General features: G+C 37.9%; 1 protein-coding gene across 2 annotated transcripts; it reads left to right on the forward strand.

Annotated features, from left to right (window-relative positions):
- The first annotated feature begins 9,749 nt into the window (after window positions 1-9,749).
- LOC134645945 (uncharacterized) lies at window positions 9,750-15,704 on the forward strand. Of its 2 annotated transcripts, XM_063499584.1 has the most exons (6): window positions 9,750-9,775; window positions 11,979-12,122; window positions 12,213-13,214; window positions 14,616-14,774; window positions 15,207-15,302; window positions 15,379-15,704. In XM_063499584.1, exons 2-6 carry the CDS (start codon window positions 12,120-12,122, stop codon window positions 15,697-15,699), a joined length of 1,581 nt encoding a protein of 526 aa, XP_063355654.1. In that variant the 5' UTR covers window positions 9,750-9,775; window positions 11,979-12,119; the 3' UTR covers window positions 15,700-15,704. The 2 variants fall into 2 exon arrangements, with proteins under 2 accessions (XP_063355654.1, XP_063355653.1); XM_063499583.1 differs by lacking the exon at window positions 9,750-9,775 and having other exon boundaries at window positions 11,956-12,122.
- Window positions 15,705-20,979: the final 5,275 nt, after the last annotated feature.

Consider the following 20,979-nt stretch of genomic DNA (forward strand, 5'->3'; position numbering starts at 1 on the left):
TAATGGAAAAATCAACACTAATTAGATTAACTACACCAATATTATAAAATATAAAAATTGTGTTCAAAACTCAAAATTACAGCTCTGTGTAAAAATGTGAAACAATTTTGGGCTCACCAAGTTATAGATGTAGAATGACTTTTAGCCTTAGAACTGGCAAAAATGTGGGCAAAAGTTACATTTCTGTTTTTAAAAACTACAATTTCAAAGGCCAACATTCTGACTATCAAAAAAAATCATGTGAAATGTGTCAGAAAAGTAACAAAAATGTCTCAACTGTGTTAAATAGTCAAAAGTGTTACATGAGAAGTTTCACATTTGACTTCAAGCAAAATTATGGGACAACAAGTAAAAGTTTTTACTATGCCAATATTATACTGTCAAAATAATGTTAATATGGCAAAAAAATCTATTACATATTAAATATTTAAAAGTATTTAATAAAAAAAAGTCAATATTATGACTAAAATTAAACAGACAAAAATATGAGGTTATGATTGACAATTTGGACTGTGTGGGACAAATGACCCACATAAAATAAAGTTAGGACACACATGGATATTTTTTAGGATATGAATAATCAGTGTGAGTCAGTTGGTTAAACAGCACTCTGTATGGTAATACATTACTGAAACGCTGCTATAATTCAGAACTCCGTACAAAATGTGTGCTTCTTCTAACATATTAGAGATCAGGATATAGTAACAGTCTATTTCTGTGCCTTACACCACAATATGCACAAATGTGTGCCCTACAGATAATTACTCAACCTGAGGGTGACTTTTTAAAGGTCAAAAATGGTTCATTTATTGTTCCCCAGCAGCAGAAAGTTTCCTTTAGATTTTAATCATGTTATGTCAGGAGGCAGTCTGTGTTTAGCGGCTGAAAAACGATATGAGTTTAAGTGGGGGAAAAAAACTGACGCATGGAACATATTAAATGATAAAATTATAGGTTTCCTTTAATTAAAGATTGAGATTGAGGCACTAAAAGAGCTCCCCAAAGATCTCTGAGGACTAAAGAGGAATAAATAAGAGAAGTTTTATATTGTTGATGTGCTGAAGGACCTTAAATCTGTTTTTGGGTCAGGCGGGAAAAATAAATATTAGGAAAAGAGAGAACTTGAGGCTCATAATGTCTTTCCCTGAGGAGTTTGGTGGAATTACATAAGCTGTGGATGGTTGGGTTGTTTGCCTGAAAAAGATCAACAATGTGAGACACGTCATGTCATAATAACCTCAAGGTTGTAGCTGCTACTGTACCACGAAGTGATGTCTGATCCAGACTCCCCTGAGCCCTCCTGAACTTGCAGCCCCCCCAAATGAACCGACAGCGTCATTTGATCGTGTTGGGCTCCCGGCGCTTACGGTAACAGTTTGTTAAAGTTACTGCACAAACTGTTCTCTACCATTTTATTATCAGACGGAAGAGAAGTGGTGAGAAATGTCAGGGATCAGTGTGCCTCCTAATGTCCATTTTTGACTTCAAGTAAACATTTTCAAGTTTTACTGTAAAAAATAATTTTAACTTGGTAAGTTTAAATAATTTAAGATTCTTATTACTTTAAACCATTTCTTTATATAAAAATTATTGTTATTATTATTATTTTTTAATTAGTTTGGCATTTTCATTCGTTCAGATCTATTTTCTTTCATTCACACGTTTAATACAAACTTTGAAATGTGGTAATATGAAACTTCAGTGTGAAACTTCTTATTGTTGACTTGCTGAATCAAGACTCTGTTTTGAGCTAAATTTTTAACTTTTATAGACAACTTTAAGTATTACTGATATTTTTCAATTTTAACTCATTATATTTACCTTGCAGTTAAAATTTCCGCTCACTTACCTGCAAGTATATAATTTTAATAACCCTTTTTGTAACATTTCACATTATTCTAATGTTTTGAAGCCAGGCTTTTAAAATTCTACCTTATATTACTAGCTTGATAAAGTTAACCCTATCAGTACACAACTGTGATAGTTACATTTCAATTTCATTTTTAATTTTATTTCTTACTTTAAACTAATAAAATTAAGTAAATTAAATCTTTGACCTTTCATCCTATAATTTTGACTCTTTAAAGCATAGTTAGAGTCTTCAATGCTTAAATTGAGCTTTTAAGCCATAAGTTTATGTTAGAATATTTGCATGATTATTTAAAACATATTTACTCGCTTTTATTTCCTGTGATTTTGACATTTTGATTATGAATTTAGAATTTTAATTTATACCTTTTACCTCATCTTACTTGATACTATGTATAAATATATTTTTTACTTTTACCACAAAACTAAGTTTTATAGACACTTTTGGAATTTTGTAAATTTTGATCCAGTGTTTTAAACTTTTAAAACATACCACTGACATATTTATTTACTATGCATAGCATGGAAACATTCATGTAAGGACCTTACTTTTAACCTACTTCATATTTAATTCAAAATTGGAGTTTCACGAAATGTAATTACAAAATCTTAATCCTGAATTGGTAAAGAAAAATGTCAACATTGAACTCAAAACTGACTTTCTATGTCTTTTTAACAGCATCTTACATTTTCATACATATGTTTTACTCATTTCTTCTTTTTAGTAACTTCACTTTTTGTCAGTATTCTCTGCATTGGTGGACAGTGGCTATCTGCTGTTCCATTCATCAATCCGTCAGCACGCTAATTCTGTCTAATCGCCCTCCAAGCTCCCCGCATGGCTCTGGTTATGTTGAATGGAGGAATGCGAGGTGTCCGCCTGCCGAAAGATTCGCTCGTCGCTGAGATTAAGCATATAGGAGTGTGTCTGTAAACAGGACTTTGGCGCTCACCACATGATTAGAAAATAGTTTCCTTCTGCACAGACGCTAATCTCTGCTGCCAAAGCCAACCGCTAGACTGCTGCATGATTGCTCAGGACATCACACACTATCAAAACATTATGATATCACACACACACACACACACACACACACACACACACACACACACACACACACACACACACACACACACACACATGTTTTACAGTACATATCCTGCTGTACTTTCACAGTATGCCTGTCTGACTCCTCTGCAGTTCCCTTCATCCTTCACACATCACTGCTGCTGCTTTACATCTTAAAATCTTCACTGCAGCCTCATCATTTCCACAGATCGTCTCATCCTTGCAAATAATACATTCCCATACCATCTACGAGCCAGTGATGAGAAATGCTTCTTTGTTAGACTCTCAGAAATGTCTCATCCAGCAGCCATACTTGGAACATCGCAGCAACAATAACCTCCTCATAATTTAAATGCCTCGGGTAATTTAAGAGCCCAGAGTGGGTTTAATACCTTGTCAGGTGATGTGCTGACGTTCTGTATTTGAACTGCCATCAGTCAGGTTGTTTGTGAACTCGTGCTCACAGTCGGCCCGCACGATGGCATGCGTCACACCTCATGAATTAATCCTAGCAGGCAGATGACAGGAGATGGGAGCGAGGCTGTCAGAGCTATAATACAGAGTTGTGATTGACAGGTACAGTATTTGAAACAGACACAAAATCAGCTGCTGCTTCTCTGAAAAGTACATACAGGCTTCCCAGAAAGAGATTCTGCTGTTTTCAAACCAGTTTAGCATTCCTCAGCTTTTGGCATTGTCTGAGATCAGCCTCACAAATGAATAAAATCTCCTTCAAATACTTCTTAAAGCACTTTTATATGGTCCCCCTGCCTATTAACATTTTATTATTGTCTTTCACTTGTTTTGTCTATTATCTATGATTCCCGTTTTTAGTTTATCAGGTGTTTAATAGTTTTCTGTCTTGCATAGATTTAAAACAAACAAACAAACAAACAAAAATTATATATGCTTTGTAAACTACTTGTGCTTGCCGTTTCCTCAGTGATTCCTTTCATGATTAGAGATGCATAAACATGCTTTTAACTGATGTTAAAGAGATCCTCAATTACTCCTTTTAGCCTCTTCTTTTATACGCAGAGTACAAGGTAACATAGCAGGATCTTATTATAGCAATGCAAGAGATACACACATAATTACACACGATTTCCATTAGCTGCTGTTTTTGCCATGTAGCTTATTTTAGCTACTGAGGGTGTCCTGCTAGCTTTCTTTTTAAGGTTCTATGTCTCTGATTCCCAATTACAGCTATCAAAATACTATCACTGAAAGCACTATTCACTATTTATGTAACGAATCATATACTTTTTTACTGTCAGTTTGTCTCTGTCAGCTTGTGGAATGATATGTGTGTCAAAGACTCGTATTAAATTTCCTGCAAAATACAAAAATGTGACACTAAGGCTTACAATCTTTACATATTATTATCTAAACAGAATTTTTTACTGAAGTAATTCATCAGAAAGATGTGAAAATGGTGTATGTACTGTATGCGTTAATGTGTGAACCAGTGTTAGATGTGTATTACTGAGGAGAACAGACAAAATGACTCATCTGCAGACATTGACAGAACAGTAAACTAGTCTAAATAATGGCATAAACCCATCACTTTTTATAGTTTACACTCATTTTTATAGAAATTTATCAAAAAAAGGAACAGTTCAGAAATTATTTTTAAACAATGAACCATTGCAGTACTAACAACATTGCTATAAAAACATACATTACAAATGTAATTAAATGCTTTTTATGATAAATCATAGCATTTGTAACAAACTGACTTGTATTTGGACGTCTTTCATAGACTTAAATGCGTCAGGAGGCCCGTGTCCAGCTGGCGGCCATGTTGATGTATCCTTTCATTGAACAGCACTAACCAATGCAGCGTTTTCATGTAAATATTTATGGGAAAGGACTACGCAGAGTGTATGGCACAGCTTGTTAACATCAGTGGGATTTAGCTTGTTAACCCTGACCTGCTGTCATCTCTCCAACTGGCCAACATGACTCCTGTATGAAGAGCGACTAAACTAACCTTTTCTGATGAAACTGATCAAAGCACTGCGGCGCGGGAAGAACCAGCGAGTTCAAGTTGAGTTCTCGACTATTACTTCAGAGGTTAAGAATAAATAAAGCTCAGTTTATCCTTAAAAAGCAGCACACATGAGCTGACGTTACATCCACCGCTGAGCTAACGCAGGAACCTTTCAGCCCCGTCCATCGTGCACGTCCTCACCTCCTTCCTGCCCTCCTGCTTTGTCTCGTCGTCACACCTCATTCATCCCTGACCCCTGAGGCGGTGCGTCAAATTGTGGGGTCAGAGGTCAGCTTTTGAGCCCTCTGAGAGGCCGGTGATGTTTTGTTTTCATCAAAGAACAACTGAACGTGTGCGTTGTGTTAAAAGGGACAGGATTTCTTTCTTTCTTTCTTGTTTTTTAAACGACGCTGGAATGGAAATTGCCATGGAAACTCAGAGAGAAGTAAGGTTGATTTTGTGGTACGCCGTGCCCGTAACTAATGACACGCCTCGAGCGTTATTTCCTAATATAGCCACAGCCGGGAATAACATCGCTCACTTTTCTCACGTGAAATCGCACTGCTGGGGGCGTATACTCTGTTTTCATGCAGTCCACTCATCGAAATGCACAAAGAAGACAATCCAACTCACATGTGTACTTTTATCTCCAACACTATTCTTCTAAACCTCAACATGGAAACTTAATTAATCTGATAACTCCCTGCTTCGAATGCAGGATGAGGATGTCCAAACCTGTTCAGCGATGTGCTCTGTCTCTTCTTAAATGCTGCTTTTTTTTTTTTTTTTTTGGAGGTAGGACACCGTGACTCACACACAAAGCGCCGTTGAACGCTTATCATGATTGATTGATAAAAAAGACATGCAGAGCAGAGAGCTCGGCAATCATTTGCTTTAATTAAAAATCAGAAATGCTTGATTGCACTCTCCTCTGGCACGAGCCCAAACCCGTTTTCTCTCAGGGATGGTAGCTGTACGACAGAGCAACCGCCACCATCCTCCTCCTCCACCCCTGCACTAAACCAACAGCGGTGGAGGTGAAGGTTGTGGCAGTTATGAGGAAGTAAGGCTTTACCCAGGCAGAAATAATTTTAGAGAGGGCTGAATAGTACATAAATGTATAAGTATAGTTCAGTTTGGAGTGAATGTCACGGTCATGTCACTGCTGTTGCAAAAAATGTTAAAACCCCAAGAAATAGGTGAAAGAAAACCAGTGTGATAGTTTTAAAAAGTAGAACAATCTCAGTTTGAGCTCTCATTTTTATAGAATAGTCTTGTCAAAGAGTTGCAGAGGATTACAGTTTCATAACCAAGCTACAAGACCTCACAAGATGTGAGGAACCTTTGAGCCCTGATAACTTTATACATGCAAAAAATAGACATGCAAGCAATTTCAGATCATCTCCAAGTGTCACAACATGAAACCAAAGTCTGTGATCCAGGTCCTTCAGGGTTTTTAATAAAACTTCTTCAGGGCCCAAAGTTGTTTTATTAACATGACCAAATTTATTTTTGCATAGAAGAAATCACAGTTAGAAGATGGTAACGAGATGACCTTTAATTTGCTCCAACTTGTTCTGAGCAACCATCTATCCCACACAAGTGATACAAGCCTCTAAGGATGAGCCTGAATTGACTTTTTAAGTTTATAAGAAAACAGATCAAACATCCAGGGTACCAGTGTTTGCCTTATTCCCTCTAAACTCTGATGCTCAGAGCTGGTTAAAGAAAAATGTGCTTAAGAATTTACTGATTTACTATTAGTATTGATTACAGTTTTTTGAAAAATGTTAATGTTTCTATGAAGGTAAAAGTGTGGATGGCTTCATCAAATATACTAAAATAAAAGACAATCTGGTAACTGGCAGTGACTGATTTTTCAGGGAATGACTCAGATATGGTAACAGGCTTGAAATATGGGCTCAAAAAAGTAAATCAGGAACTAAAGGTGGACAACCATACACTGTAAAAAATCAAACTTGCAATTGTTGAGCTTACAGTCATTTCTTTCACAATTCAACAATAAAAGTTGAGTTGCCCCATAAACTTAAATACATTAAGGGTTTCAACTAATCCTTTAACGTTTTGGAGCAAAAGTTGGTCTCAGATGAAATTTATTGCTGGCAAAATGAATGAATTCAAGTTTTACATGAGTTGAAGCTGTTGGCGCCTTTCTGTGCCTTAGCACGCATGCGCATCTCATATTTTTGGATAATGCGGGGTCTACTTTGCGCTTTTGCAAGGACTGAAAGCCACCTGGCTGTCTGCCTTATGAGAACGTGAGGCTTTTTATACCAGGAGCTGGATAGATCGTTCATCTCAACTTTCTAAAGGCAAGTAATGTTTCTTTTATTATATCAGACAGTATATGTTTGAACAGTCTCAATTTGTCTTTTAGAAATATCACAACTGAAGTTCTTCGTATTTTTCCGAAACATAGCATAGCATTACTTTCTAGGCTAAGAAGCCTCGTGGCTTATGGGTATGTGTTTACTATATCATTTAAGATTCCATGCCACAAACTATGTGCCATGTCACAAAACAATGAAAATCCGACAAACATCGCTACTAAAGAGGCGCGCTCATATCTGACAAGCCTCCGCGACACCCCCTATGTGTATTTCATGAAGTGCAGTCTGTGGCCGCCATACCACCGAACGAAACAAAATAGGCTGTCTCACTCATGACCAACGGCGGCAACCCCCCCTTGCTGCTATTTACAAATAAATAAATTTCGGGGGCGCCTGCTGCCATGTCGTTTAATTTGTTCTAATCACTTTTAGCCAATAAAATGTGTGCTTTAGTTTCTGTGTGTACCGGGTGGTGGAGTCTCCACTAAACACACAAACAGGAGGGAGAGGAAGATCAGAGAAGCAGCTACAGAGCTGTAAATATGAGGGTATTTTAAATACGAAGGCCTACTAGAGTCTGCAAGAGTCATATCAAACAGACTTTAAATAACTTAAAAAACACAGATGCATTAGAACTATGCATCCAGTAATGAAGCTGGAACAAAACAGATGAACGAGTGATTAGGACCGGACGACATATGGAGTTTCTAAATATATTTATATATTTTTATACGAGATATGAGATGTAACAATATCGTTTATATCGATATAGTCTATGTTAAATTATAATTATACTTGTGGAGCGGCAACTTTGCCTCTCTTTCGTCCAGTTTTGTCTCTACACAACGTTACTCCGCCTCGGCTCTCTCCTTCACTGACACAACTCCCCCTCCCCCATCGCTTCACCTGCAGGCAACAAGATGGACACGGCAGCTATCAAAGAGGAGCTGGTCGGTAAAAAGAAAACATTTGAAGATTACTATTTTAGTGCTGTCAGCGTAAAGTTAATGCCTTAACTGCATTAAAGGGGAAAATCTCCGTTAACTAGTTACCGCGGATCACGGCATGCGTGGAGCTGGGCGGCTCTAACGAGCTAACCGGGCTAAAGCCTTGACGCACGGCCTAAAATCCTTACATTTTCTCAAAAGTCGACAGTGCGCCTTATGTATGAATTCTGGTTGTGCTTACTGACCGCGAACCAATTTTATGTGGTACACAGCTTAAAAAATCTGTCAAAAAATGTTTTGGTACGACTTTGCTAAGCTATGAAGCTGCATTGCTTGATGGATTGTTGGAGCATTACGGCTACCGAGGAGCCTCGCAGGGTGATACTACTCCTCTTCAACGTAATATTACCGTATTATGTGTATAAGGACCATAAATGGCACCTGTAAGAGACACGGTTACAAAGAGGATTTCAGACTCCAGGCTGTCAGTTGTGCAGTAGAACTTGGAAACAGAGCAGCTGCGAAATCTGTCTTTGTTATTATGCTCAGCATCTTTTAGTTTACATTTTGACTGCACAATTGTGAGCTTTTTGTTACGCACAAAACAACATTGTTTTGGTTTATTTATGGAGCATCATTAATAAATGCACTGATAATTTAAACAGATGCTTCAGGAGTTTTATCCCACTCATACTCTCAATCCAGTGTTTGTCACTCTAAGTTGTAAAACCAATCACACAAAATTATCCTTGGCATACATAATACATCCCAGTACACTGCTGGTGCATTCCATGTAGAATACAATTTGTTAATAATGAATTAAATAAATTAAACATTTGATGTAATGTATGTTTTGTAAGACAAATAGAGTATTTGTTTTACTCTATTTTACATGGCATTTTACAAGGCAGAATCAGCTCACTTTACTGAGCCAAAACAATTAGGACAGGAGAAAAACATTCTTAAGTAATGTCAGGAAGCTGGTATTTTATTTTAAAACTAATTGCTATTTTTATTTATTTAGAGAATTAAAAGCCAACTCCAGACCACTGCTTGCTTGTCCTGATTTGTGAGGGATTGATGGAGAGTTGGTAAGGAGAGGAATCAGAACAGGAGCGCCTCCCTCTGCCCCCAAACACTTAATCAGGTAATGTAACTTTGGTAATTTGAGATTAATTCAGGTTTCTTTTGAATTGTTGACACTGTCCTCTCCTCTCTTCTCATTATAGTTTTTGTATGCAGTGCCAGTTCTGCTCTTTTGTCTGTTCAAGCCAAGAAGTACTCTTAAGGCATCACCAGCTACGACATAGAAGAGGATTTCATTTGCCCTGTGTTTACAGTGACTGCGTCTGTTCGTTTAGGACACGAGGGGCATTGAAGTCTCACCTCAGCAGATCACACAACAGGGCTAAGAAAAGGCAGGAGATCTCAACATTTTTTTGTGATTTTTGTGAATTTAAGGAGAACTGTTCACAGCATACATTTATTTCACATATTTTAAGGCACTTAAAAAAACATCAGACTGTATCCTGTCCTTTCCAAAAATGTGACTATGTTACCAACAATTTATCAACCTTTACGTCACACACAAGCAGAAAGCACAAAAACTCAAAAGATATAAAAAACTGTATTAGACTGATTTCTCATGCAGATGCATGTCCTAGTGAAAGTAGCTTCCCTGATGAATCCTTAAATACCTCTCAGGAGGCAGAGACATTACCAAGTGGTTCAGGTGTAGCATCAAGTGATAAACAGGACAATGAGTTTGTAGATTACCAATGTCTTGAACATAAAATAGCTAGACTTTTTCTATGCATGCAAACATTGTTACATGTTTCTAAAAGTGCTTTGCAGAGAATTATTGAGGAAATTAGTGACATTTTAAAATTTTCTCAGGTTCATTCATTTCAAAGAATCAAAGAGGTGCTTGCTGAACAGAACATTGAGGCAGATGATGACGTAATTAAAAATATAAATGATGCACTTTTCAAAACCAACCCATTAATTATCTCAACAGAACCAAAAGGTGCATTATCTACTGATTACAAGAGAAATTTTTATTTCAAGAATAATTTTCATGTAATTGAGCCTAAAGAGTACACCTACAAAGCGAGAACTAGAAATACATTTGTTTATGTCTCAGTAAACCAAGTCTTGGAGAACTTATTGAAAGAGAAAAGTTTCTTTGAAAAGTTAGCATTTGATAAAGAAATTAGTGAAGGTTACAGATCATTTAGAGATGGGCAGTATTTCAAAAACAACAAGCTTTTAGGATTGCAAGATACTTGCATTAGTTTAGCTTTGTATATTGACGACTTTGAAATATGCAACCCTTTAGGAACATCTAGAAAAATTCATAAAATAACTGCCGTTTATTGGGTTGTACTCAACTTATCTGCAAGGTTTCGTTCTACATTGCCCTCAATACAGCTTGCTCTTCTTGGTAAAAGTGTGGACGTTAAACAGTTTGGGTATGATGCTTTTCTTTATCCACTCATTGAGGATTTAAAATGTCTTGAAAGCACAGGGGTGTACGTTGAATCTTTAAATAATTTTTTAAAGGGAACTGTATTTTGTGTCTGTGCAGATAACCTTGGGGCTCACAGCCTTGCAGGCTTTTTGGAGTCCTTTAATGTCGACAAGTTTTGTCGATTTTGTAGTATTGATAAACATCAGATTGCAACTCTTGATCCTACAGAATTTCCATTAAGAACTGTGGAACAGCATAACATTTTTCTAGAAGAGCTTGAGGTTGGTCAAAGACAAAGTGTGTGTGGTGTCAAAGGTTCCTGTGCCTTAAGTGCGTTGTCCTATTTTCATCCAGTCACTGGATTTCCTCCAGATATATTACATGATTTCTTTGAAGGTGTTGTCCCTGTGGAATTGTGTTTGTGTCTTCAAGATTTAATCAGAAAGGGTTTTATCACATTTGAAGGACTAAACAAACGTATAAAATCATTTCCATATAAATTCTCTGATAAGCTCAACAAGCCACAACAAATTACAAAAGCCAGTTTTGGAACAGGAAGAGTGAGTGGCAATGGACATGAAAACTGGACACTTCTGCGTTTGCTGCCTTTTATCATTGGGACCCGTATACCAGAACATGAGCCATCATGGGAAATATTGATGGACCTTAAGGAGCTTGTTGAGATTGTTGTCTCGACAACTCTATCAGAAGAAATATTGTCATACTTGGACACCAAAATATTGGATCATCGACGACTACTGACAGAGACTTTTCCTGATTTTAATTTGAAGCCAAAACACCACTATATTGAACATTATAGTCATCTTGTGCGTTGTTTTGGTCCCTTAGTTGATTTGTGGACTATTCGATTTGAATCTAAGCACAACTTTTTCAAGAAAACTGTGCATGATGTCCAATGCTTTAAGAATATACTACTAACACTTTCTTCGAAGCATCAACAAATGATGGCATACTTCTTAGATGGTCACAGTCTTTTTAAACCAAGTCTGCATGTTGATAATATTGACACAGTTGACATCTGTTTCTTGAATGAAACTCTTCAGAAGTGCTTGAAACTGAAATATCCACATGTAAAAGCTGTGTCATTTGCTAAATGTGTTTATCTGTATGGGACCCAGTATGTTAAAGGCATGATCATTTCATCAGGACAACTGAGTGGACTGCCTGAGTTCTACAAGATACTGAACATTTTGGTAGACTCTGGGAAAGTGTCATTTGTTGCTACAAAGCTCTCCTCTTGGTTTATGGAACATTACAGATCATATCGGCTTGACAGCAGCTACAAAGATCTGGAAATACTTGACCCAGAAGATTTGAATGATTACCACCCTTTAGCTGAATACTGCGTAGCTGGACAACTGATGGTGACACCTGTTACGTGCCTCCTGCATTGAAAGTGATGGTATGTATTATTCTTAAATAGTTTTCAGTTGATTACTTTGAATTTGTTAATTATTTAGAATTGCGCCCTTTTTTTGGTTTGTCTTCACAGGCCCTGTTACTGCGAGTCCATGTCAGTCCAAAACTTATCAGAAAAATCCAACTGTCCACTGTTCCAGAATCTGTGAAGCAGCTTCAAGATGAACTACAAGCAAAGCTTGGACTTGAAGGTGACTTTGCAATACAATATGAAGACCCAGATTTTGGGAACGCACTTTGCAACCTGATGGATATTAATGAGCTACCCGCTGGACGGGCAGTGTTGCACCTCATTTGGGAGGAAAATGCATCAGCCTCGCCACCACAGACTCCATCTGATCATAGCGCCATCTCATCTATTGATACAGCCAGTGTGAGTTCAGCATCTTCTTTAAGCCCATCCTCATCAACCCATACCTACATGCGTAGCACTTCACAGTGGCCAAATCCATTTCCTATCCCAATCTTTTCCTATGATGTAGAGTTAAAACTTCGCAAGGGCAATGAGGTATATGAGAAAGCAGGGGCAAATTTAAGTGTAACAAGAGACATCAAGATGGAAATTCTAGACAAGCTGGCACAAGAAATGTTTGCAATCAAAGCCTACCCTGACAAGAATGAAATAACATCTGTTGCCCAGGAGCTAGTTTCTAAACATCCCTGCCTCAAAGAGCCCGGCAATGGCACAGGATATGATGGTTGGGCAACAAGCATTAAGTTCAAGCTTGGCAACTACCGTTCCAAGCTAAGTCAAGCTGGATGTAGTGAAGTTGCAGTCAATCGAAAAAGAAGAGGGGAAGAAGATGACAGTGGATCAAATAGATTTTCCTTAAAGAAACCAAAGCGAGGTGAAGTCAACTTTATCCCTGATGCCCCAGAAAACTACAATGATGAGTCTCTTGAAAATGAAAGATGCATTTTGGAAGATGAAATGAAGAAGAGGGATAAGAACATGGCACTCATCACCCAAAAGATGGACATCACATTCTCTCTCAGGAGGAAAGAAGTTGTGGAGATGCAGCCCTTGGTCAAGGAAATGCAGCTCAGATGGCCAGCTCTCTTCTTGAAAGAACAGGTAAGATAATCTCTTAAATATTTAAAGGAAAACTTCCTTTTTTCAGTGTGGTCTTATTTCTAGAATGGAAAACATTCATTTACTCACCCAGACAAATTTCAAGGCATTTGGGGTTGTTAGAAAGAAATTTTAATCCCAATGTTACGAGTCAGTCATTTTGCAGGAGAGAGCTGAGCCACGGTTATGGGGAAAGGATTCACTGAGACAACTAAGAAATGCCTGAATTAAGCCAAAAACCACTCTGGAGGGTTTTTAATATAAGGAAATAACATTAAAATGTGTTTAAAAGCTCCAAAAAGGTGATTTTACATGATATAGGACCTTTAAAATTTCTTCTGAACAACTCCAAATGCTTCGAAACTTGTCTGGGTGAGTAAATGAACGCGAGCTCCATTTCTTGTGCCCTTGACAAGCATCTGTTTGTATCACTGCAATGTCTTGTAGAAAAGGTTGAAGGCTACCGTTGAGCTAACAATGCTAATAGTAAAATATAAAAAAATTGTTGGCTCTAAAAATATGAAGCTAATTTTGGTATTACCAACAACTCTATTGAAGTGAAATCTATTTACTTGTCAACTTACTGTGTATAACAGTGGATTGCATTTATTTCGCTCTTTGCTGGGCACCCAAAGCGCTTTACAATTCCACTACTCATTCACTCTCACATTCACACATCGGTGCAGGGAAACCACAGTTATAGCCACAGCTGCCCTGAGGTAGACTGACAGAAGCGACGCTGCCATATCGCACCATTGGCCACTCTGGCCAACACCAGTAGGTGGTAGGGTAAAGGGTCTTGCCCAAGGACACAACGACCAGGACAGAGAGAGCTGGGGGACAGAACCAGCATCCTTCCGTTTACAGATGAGCTTCCCAACCCCCTGAACCACGGTCGCCGCAATGACTCGTCTTCACTGGGCATCTAGAATCTTTTGGTGCTGACCCTTAGCAGGCAACAGCCATGAAACGCACAGAACAGGATTGAGAAAGTCACTTGCGTGTTGTGAAAGTATCCAAATTTGACCACAGGATGTTATTCTTACTTCATTCCTACATAACTATAAAATTAATGAAATTTTTGCAATGAATTTAAAATACAATTTATTGATTTATTTCTTTTCTGCAATGCATCCTGTAACAATTGAAACCATTATTTTGTCTAATCAACATTTAATTATGTATTCTATAGACTTGTTCCTTTTTTTTCCTAAAATGTGTCAGTTAGAATTTGTACTACCACTAAAAGAGAAAAAAAAATCCAATCAAGACCTGACCAATAGATCAACCGAGACTAACTAAATGTTTTGAAATTAAGCTGTTTTAACCAAATTTGAAAACAATGTCATTTTTATATAATGTACCTTTAAAAGTTTTCTTCTATATTTTTTTGTTGCTTTGTAGATTTGTGCGGAATTCTCACGCATTACCACCAAGGATCTCATGGGGACCTTCATGACTGCGCTTGACACTTACTCACTTCGGCTGATTAAGCTGTATCGAGTTAGAAAAGCTGCTTTCCGCAATGACATGGATTCCCTGTTGCAGAAGTTTGATGAACAGGTAATATATAAAAATGTATTTGTGTCTGGTTTATGAGGAACCTGAAGTTCCCACTGTAATGAAAGATACTTTATTAAATATTTACTAAATTGACGTAAAAATTGTTAGTTTTCAGAAAGTGTGTCCTGAATGGGATTATAAGCTAACAAGCAGTGCTGTGTGTTTGGCAGATGGCAGGTCATGACAGACAGTTCAACTCTTATCCCGCTCATGGCACTTTTTGTTATAAATGTTGTAATAAGTGTGCTACATTTGTTGCACATCAAAATTACTTTAAAGAATTGACAAAACCATGAGCAAGTATCTGGAATAACTAATTTCAACATCTTATTTCTTAAGGCTGTATTTTTAGCAACAACACTTAATGTGTTTTAAAAACAAAATGGTAGGTTTATAAATGAGACTGAGTCTTATTTGATTTCCTTGTTTTAGGTCTCAAACATAGTCCAGCATCGGCGAACCATCAGTTTGGAAGGGTTACCGATATTTGTTCGCGACGACGAGACCAAACTCTTCTTAACATGTCTGGTGAGCATGCAAATCTACTCAATCGTCAGTTTTGGTTTTCAGAGACTTATATGTACTGTTTTTTTGTTTTGCATAGGATACAGATCCAGTTGAGAGGATAACCCGAGGTGTTACGGTGGGCATCCTCACTGTTATGGAGGACTACGTGGGACCCAACTCGCAGTCCACAGTGATCAACACTGCCATTGTTCTGGAAGAGGACATTATTCTTGATGATCTGCCAGACCTTCCCACTGCCTTTGCCTACCTGTTTGGCCTACTTTATGGGCTCAACATGGAGTTTCCCAAAGAACTCAAGTACACATTTGAAGCTGTGCAACACATTTTTATGGAGTTGACATCTACCTGTTCCCAGAGGATAAGAAGCTTCAAAACCAAGCTCTTAACCAAAGTCTAACCTATTTGACAAAATGTTCAACTCAAATGCAACTTGTGTAAAACAGAATGCAGCAATTTGTTTTGATTTACAGTTTTTGGGTTTCGTGGTAAGTTGCTCTAAAAAAAGTTAATTTCTACTTTAAGAAAATGGTAAGGTGCAGAAAGTTCTGAATCAATCTCTTCTGTTCTAACTTTACTTAATGTAGCTTGCATGACTGATTGCAGATTTCATGTATAACAAGTTTTTTATAAAATGTTGAAAGGGTTTGTTCTAACTTGAACTGTTTTAAGCAATTTTTATAATCTGGTTTTAGGTACATTTGTACTAGTTTTATAACAAATGTGGCGCGATACTGAACTTCAGTGGAAATTAGAGTGTTGATACTATTACTATTAAAAGACAAGTGGTGGAAAAATTTATTTGAAAGTTGTTTGCTGTATGGAAACCAGATATTCACATACCAGATGTTCACATCCTGCCATCTGATGTTTTGAATCTGTTTGTTAGTGACTATCTATCAAGATAGGTTTGATATTCTGTCTGACAATACCACACCTTTAAAATTGAATGATATTCTGTCTGACAATACCACACCTTTAAAATTGAATGAGTAACATTTGTTACAAAAATTTGACTTTTTGTGTTTTTGGAAGGACTTTATTTGTGGCTGAATGTTGTCAGTATGTTAAAAATGGTTCATCTCAAAAGTCAACATTGTCAGTAGTGCAGTTGTTTTAACACAAAGTTGTTTGAAAATCAACTGTGTAAACATTCATTGGTACAACAGGGAGCACCTCATGAAAACTATAAAATATACTTTTTCTAAACTTTAGGAAATTAATTGGCAAAACAAAAAAAAATATGTTGTGTAAACTTTAGGAAATACGTTGCTAAAACTAAAACTAATACCTTGTGTAAACTTTAGGAAATACGTTGCTAAAACTAAAACTAATACCTTGTATAAACTTTAGGAAATACGTTGCTAAAACTAAAACTAATACCTTGTGTAAACTTTAGGAAATACGTTGCTAAAACTAAAACTAATACCTTGTGTAAACTTTAGGAAATACATTGCAAGAACAATAAAATATGAGTTAAGAAAAAGCACAATTATTAATTTTGTAAACACAAAAACATTAGCTGAAGCAACTTATCTCCTAAACTTAAAATTATAAGTTATCCATCAGAACCTAAAAACGTAAATGCAGTGGGTTGCCTTGAGTTTTTAAGTTTTCGCAACGTTTTTTTTTTTACAGTGTATATAGATTGCAATGTGAACCCACTCTGTGTCATGTAGGGGATATTACTGGGAAAAAAAGTTTCTTTTTTCTTTCTATTACTGTTCAGAAAAGCACTGGAGCAGGTACCTGCAGCGCTAATCAGGTCAATCACTACCATTCTCTTTCTGGAAATATCCCAAGCTTTTATCTTATCTGATCTACAAATGGACAGAGGGCTTTCTTCTTAAACTACCAGTCCTGCCATTTTTGTTTTAGGGTCTAAAAGCACCAAGCCTGTCAAAAAGGGCTGGTTAATATTTCATGTCCTGCTAATAGCATGAATAATGGTGAGAAGGGTCCCTGAGCTGGACCTCTGGGCTGTGTTTGTGCTGTAGAAGCCTTTTGGAGCATTTTTAATGCAACTGTGTGACCAATAATGAAGCTGCTGTGTGGTTAATTTACTTAAAGACCACCCAAGAAGTCTGAGCTATAATTTTGGTGAGTGATATTCTAGGATTTTATTTAGATGTTACTGAGCATTAAATAGCAGGTATCTCTGTCTGTGCATTGCACTAATAGAGGCTATGCAAAACGTTGATCCAAATATGGTCACTTCCTGCTCCAGAAACATTAACATTTTGCAATGTGGAGCCAAAAGCAGGCCATAGTTTCTCTGGATAATAAGGCAGCAGGCTGTGATAATGGCACTCGTTCTGGTGGAAAAGAAGTTTTAAAGTAGCATAAAATAGAAAAACTCAAAAAGTACAAGTGCTTCCTTCCTCAGTCTGTACCCTTCTTACATCATTTTCTCACCTTTTGATGTTTTGAAAACTGGTTAGAGTTAAAGAAAATACTTTTTTTTTTTTTTAGTTTTGCCCACTCACCCCTCCACATGTTTCTGTGCTGTAAAATCCTTGAAGTTAGTTCTTCCACTTGTGTTCTGGCTTCAGGTGAGGTTGGTCCTCCCGTCTCTCTCTCTTCCTCCCTCTTTATCTCCCATGTTTTCAGACATGGGTGGAGGGGGCAGTTCGGGGAGATGAAAAGAGGCCATTCATTGTTTACACGTGGCTGCTGGACTCGAGCTAACGTGTTGCATCCACTTTTCGTTAGCGAGACCTGGACCGTCTCCCGGCCTTGCAGCTGTAGACGGCAGCCGCTTGATCGACAAGTACAAAGGTGAGGCATCAGTGTTGCATGCAGGCCTGCAGCAAATCAAAGCTGGCGAGTGGCAGGAGCAGAAGGTAATACAGGCGTGGAGGGCGTTTCTGCTCTATTAGTCTGGGTATTTGAAAGAAAGCAAGCAAGATGAGACGGGATGCAACAAATCAAACTCAAAGCTGCGGAAATGAGAGTACATGTGACGTGATACACGCCAGAACCCCCTTATCCCCCAACCTTCATTCGCATCGCACCGCCATGGCATGTCCCCCCTAATTCTTCTGGCACCTGAATCACTGAGAAACCTTTTAAGAGGGAAATTGGAACCGTGCTGAAGTGGTCTTGGCAGCACGTAGTTAAATTTTTCTTAGTTACGTTGTGTTTTTCTTACTGGATGTGGGCTATTATGTGAAACTTATCCTACCCCCATGAACTCACATCTGAGCACGTTTAAACTGTGGACAAGCTCGAGCACACGAACCAGAGCGGAGAGAAACAGTAGCTGCAAACAATCCAAAGCGTGTTTGTTTTTAACCTGTCTGACACACCAGAGGGGTGGAGCTAACGGCAGCAGGAGGATTGAGATAATGACAGGTATGCTGGCAGGCAAGGGGTGGAGTTCAGGAGGGGGTCTGAATGATTCTGGAGGACTGACGTGCATCATATGCTGCACAAAAATCTATCCAGATGTTTTCATTTGTAGCTAATTATACCAGCTGTGGTGCTTTTTTTTTGCTTATTTCACATGGTGCCATCTCGTTTTTGGATTTGCGTCTTCATACAGCTGATTTATCCACTTTCATCCACCCGCCTGCCTGCCTCCTCCTGCAGTCATTGCACTGCACAGTTCACCTCAAATGAACCCTGTAATGTGACAGCAGACTGACAGCCATAATCAAAACAGCATTAGCTTGTCTGCAAAAATCATATTTCATGACAATACTACCGGTATGACCTGCACTGCTTTTCTCCCCGGGCCATTTCTGAAGAATACTTTCATAAAGGGAAAATGTAAAAATCAAATTGAAAGTAATGACTGCAGTGCACATCACGCGATTAACACACTCTCACATGTGATTCTTAATAAGCTCATGAGAACATTACACGACCCGGTTGATTCCAACACATATGGTCCTGAAAATCAGCTGTGATCTGAAAATTTCGTCAGACATTCATACAGAAGATGTGTTGTTCCCCTTTAGGATGATATATTTGTGAAGTCGTACTACCAACGGCCACACCTGTGGTCTCTAAACATTTACTGTTGTATAGAAATATACTAGAAAACAGCCCTACTTCTCTCTTGCTGTGCAACCTTTATGAAAACACTTTCCTGAGGAGTTTATGGCCTTAGTAGCTAGCTTCAGATCTTATTGAGTAGAGGATGAGGTCTAATTTAAAAATTAAGATCACTTTAAGTGTCAGAAATTAAGATTACTCAGTGTAGAGTGAGGCTTAGTGGCTAACAGGCTAACAGTTTAATAATTGTTCTGGATGTTCTCCATCAGGCACATCAGGGCCATGAATTAACATAACCACACTGACATAACAGATTGGTTTTGGTTTGAGCATTTTAAAATCTCAGTGTTAGCGTCTGGCTGTTAGATTTTTACAGCCTTAATGTGAACAAAGACTGAAGACTAAATAGCATCAATGATTGGAGGGTTAGTTAAGTTGAGCTGGTTATTATATACAGTCATGTTTAAAATGTTTTACATGAATTGTATACTTGTAAACTAATTGTATACTTACTGCTTCTATAGGTCTTAAAAGGGTAATTCCTGTCCAGTCTTTAAGTCTGACGTCATTAGCCGTGCCTGGGCCCAAACTCCGCTTCAGGTCCCAAAGTCAAACGATCACTGCGGCATCACTGAGAGTTAAAAACTGTCTAAATTCTTTCATCTTTAATAAAATGATCAGCGTTGCTGCTTTACCAGGTGTAACAATTAAGTTTAACATCCAGGCATCCATGAAAACAGAATTTATTAAATTTAACGGAGTTAGAAGTTAGCAGGAAGTTAGCTCGCTAGTTTCCACCTAAACATGATATATCATGTTCTGACTGAGAGATTAATGAAACAAATTAAGACGTACAGCTCTGCTATCACTTCCAACATTAATGAAGACAGGAAAGTAAACAACAGTGACGTTTGTAGGGTTACTGAAGTTTGGCTAGCTGGTATATAATGATGTGCTGCGTGTTGCTAGCGACACAGCTATGTTAGCATAATATAAACACAGTGAAGCTGGACGATGAATGCTAATTTAAGTTAACTAAGTTAACTTAACCTTAACTAAGTTAACGGGGGTTCCCGATGGTTAGGGGCAATCGAATGGCAGGATGCTGTAAACGGACCAAACTTCAGTCAGAAAAACAACTGAGATAATCCATCCACAATACGAGGTTAGTCGTCGTTACTGTAGTTACATGTAAGGTTTTAAAAACTGAGCTCTAAAATGAATAACGGTTGTAAAACCGAGAGAGGCTGACTAATATAGTCACTTTAGCACAAGGAAGATGAGGCTTGAACGGTTCTCAATGAAAGTTCACGTTGCGGGTCCATGACGGGCAGAGACAAACACTATTATATGTTTTATAAACCAAACTACAGCTAAGAAAACGTCTGAGATTCTCCATCCAGAGCATGGTTAGTCATGAGTATGGCTAATGTCGACACTGAAATCTTAAATCTTCCGATATTTCGTGTCAGTACTTAGGGTTACACCACAACACCACAGCTCTCCTTTTGACCCAGGTATCTACTTCTACTTCCTCTCAGCTATTGGGTTCCTCAGTCCGTATCTGTACCTTTACACTGAACATGGAGGTACAATGAAGGCCAGCACTTGTGTGTATGAGCTCACTCCTTCTCTTGTACTCAAAGCTAGACCAATTTTATCAGGCTTCCTCTCTGACCCT

Source organism: Pelmatolapia mariae, linkage group LG16_19, assembly GCF_036321145.2.
Source record: "Pelmatolapia mariae isolate MD_Pm_ZW linkage group LG16_19, Pm_UMD_F_2, whole genome shotgun sequence".
Classification (NCBI taxonomy): Eukaryota; Metazoa; Chordata; class Actinopteri; order Cichliformes; family Cichlidae; genus Pelmatolapia; species Pelmatolapia mariae.

Bases quoted from the DNA above. Each gene is read 5' to 3' on its own strand.
- LOC134645945 (XM_063499584.1), top strand. The intron at 14,775-15,206 runs GTAATATATAAA...TCCTTGTTTTAG, and splicing joins TGCAGAAGTTTGATGAACAG to GTCTCAAACATAGTCCAGCA. The intron at 15,303-15,378 runs GTGAGCATGCAA...TGTTTTGCATAG, and splicing joins AACTCTTCTTAACATGTCTG to GATACAGATCCAGTTGAGAG.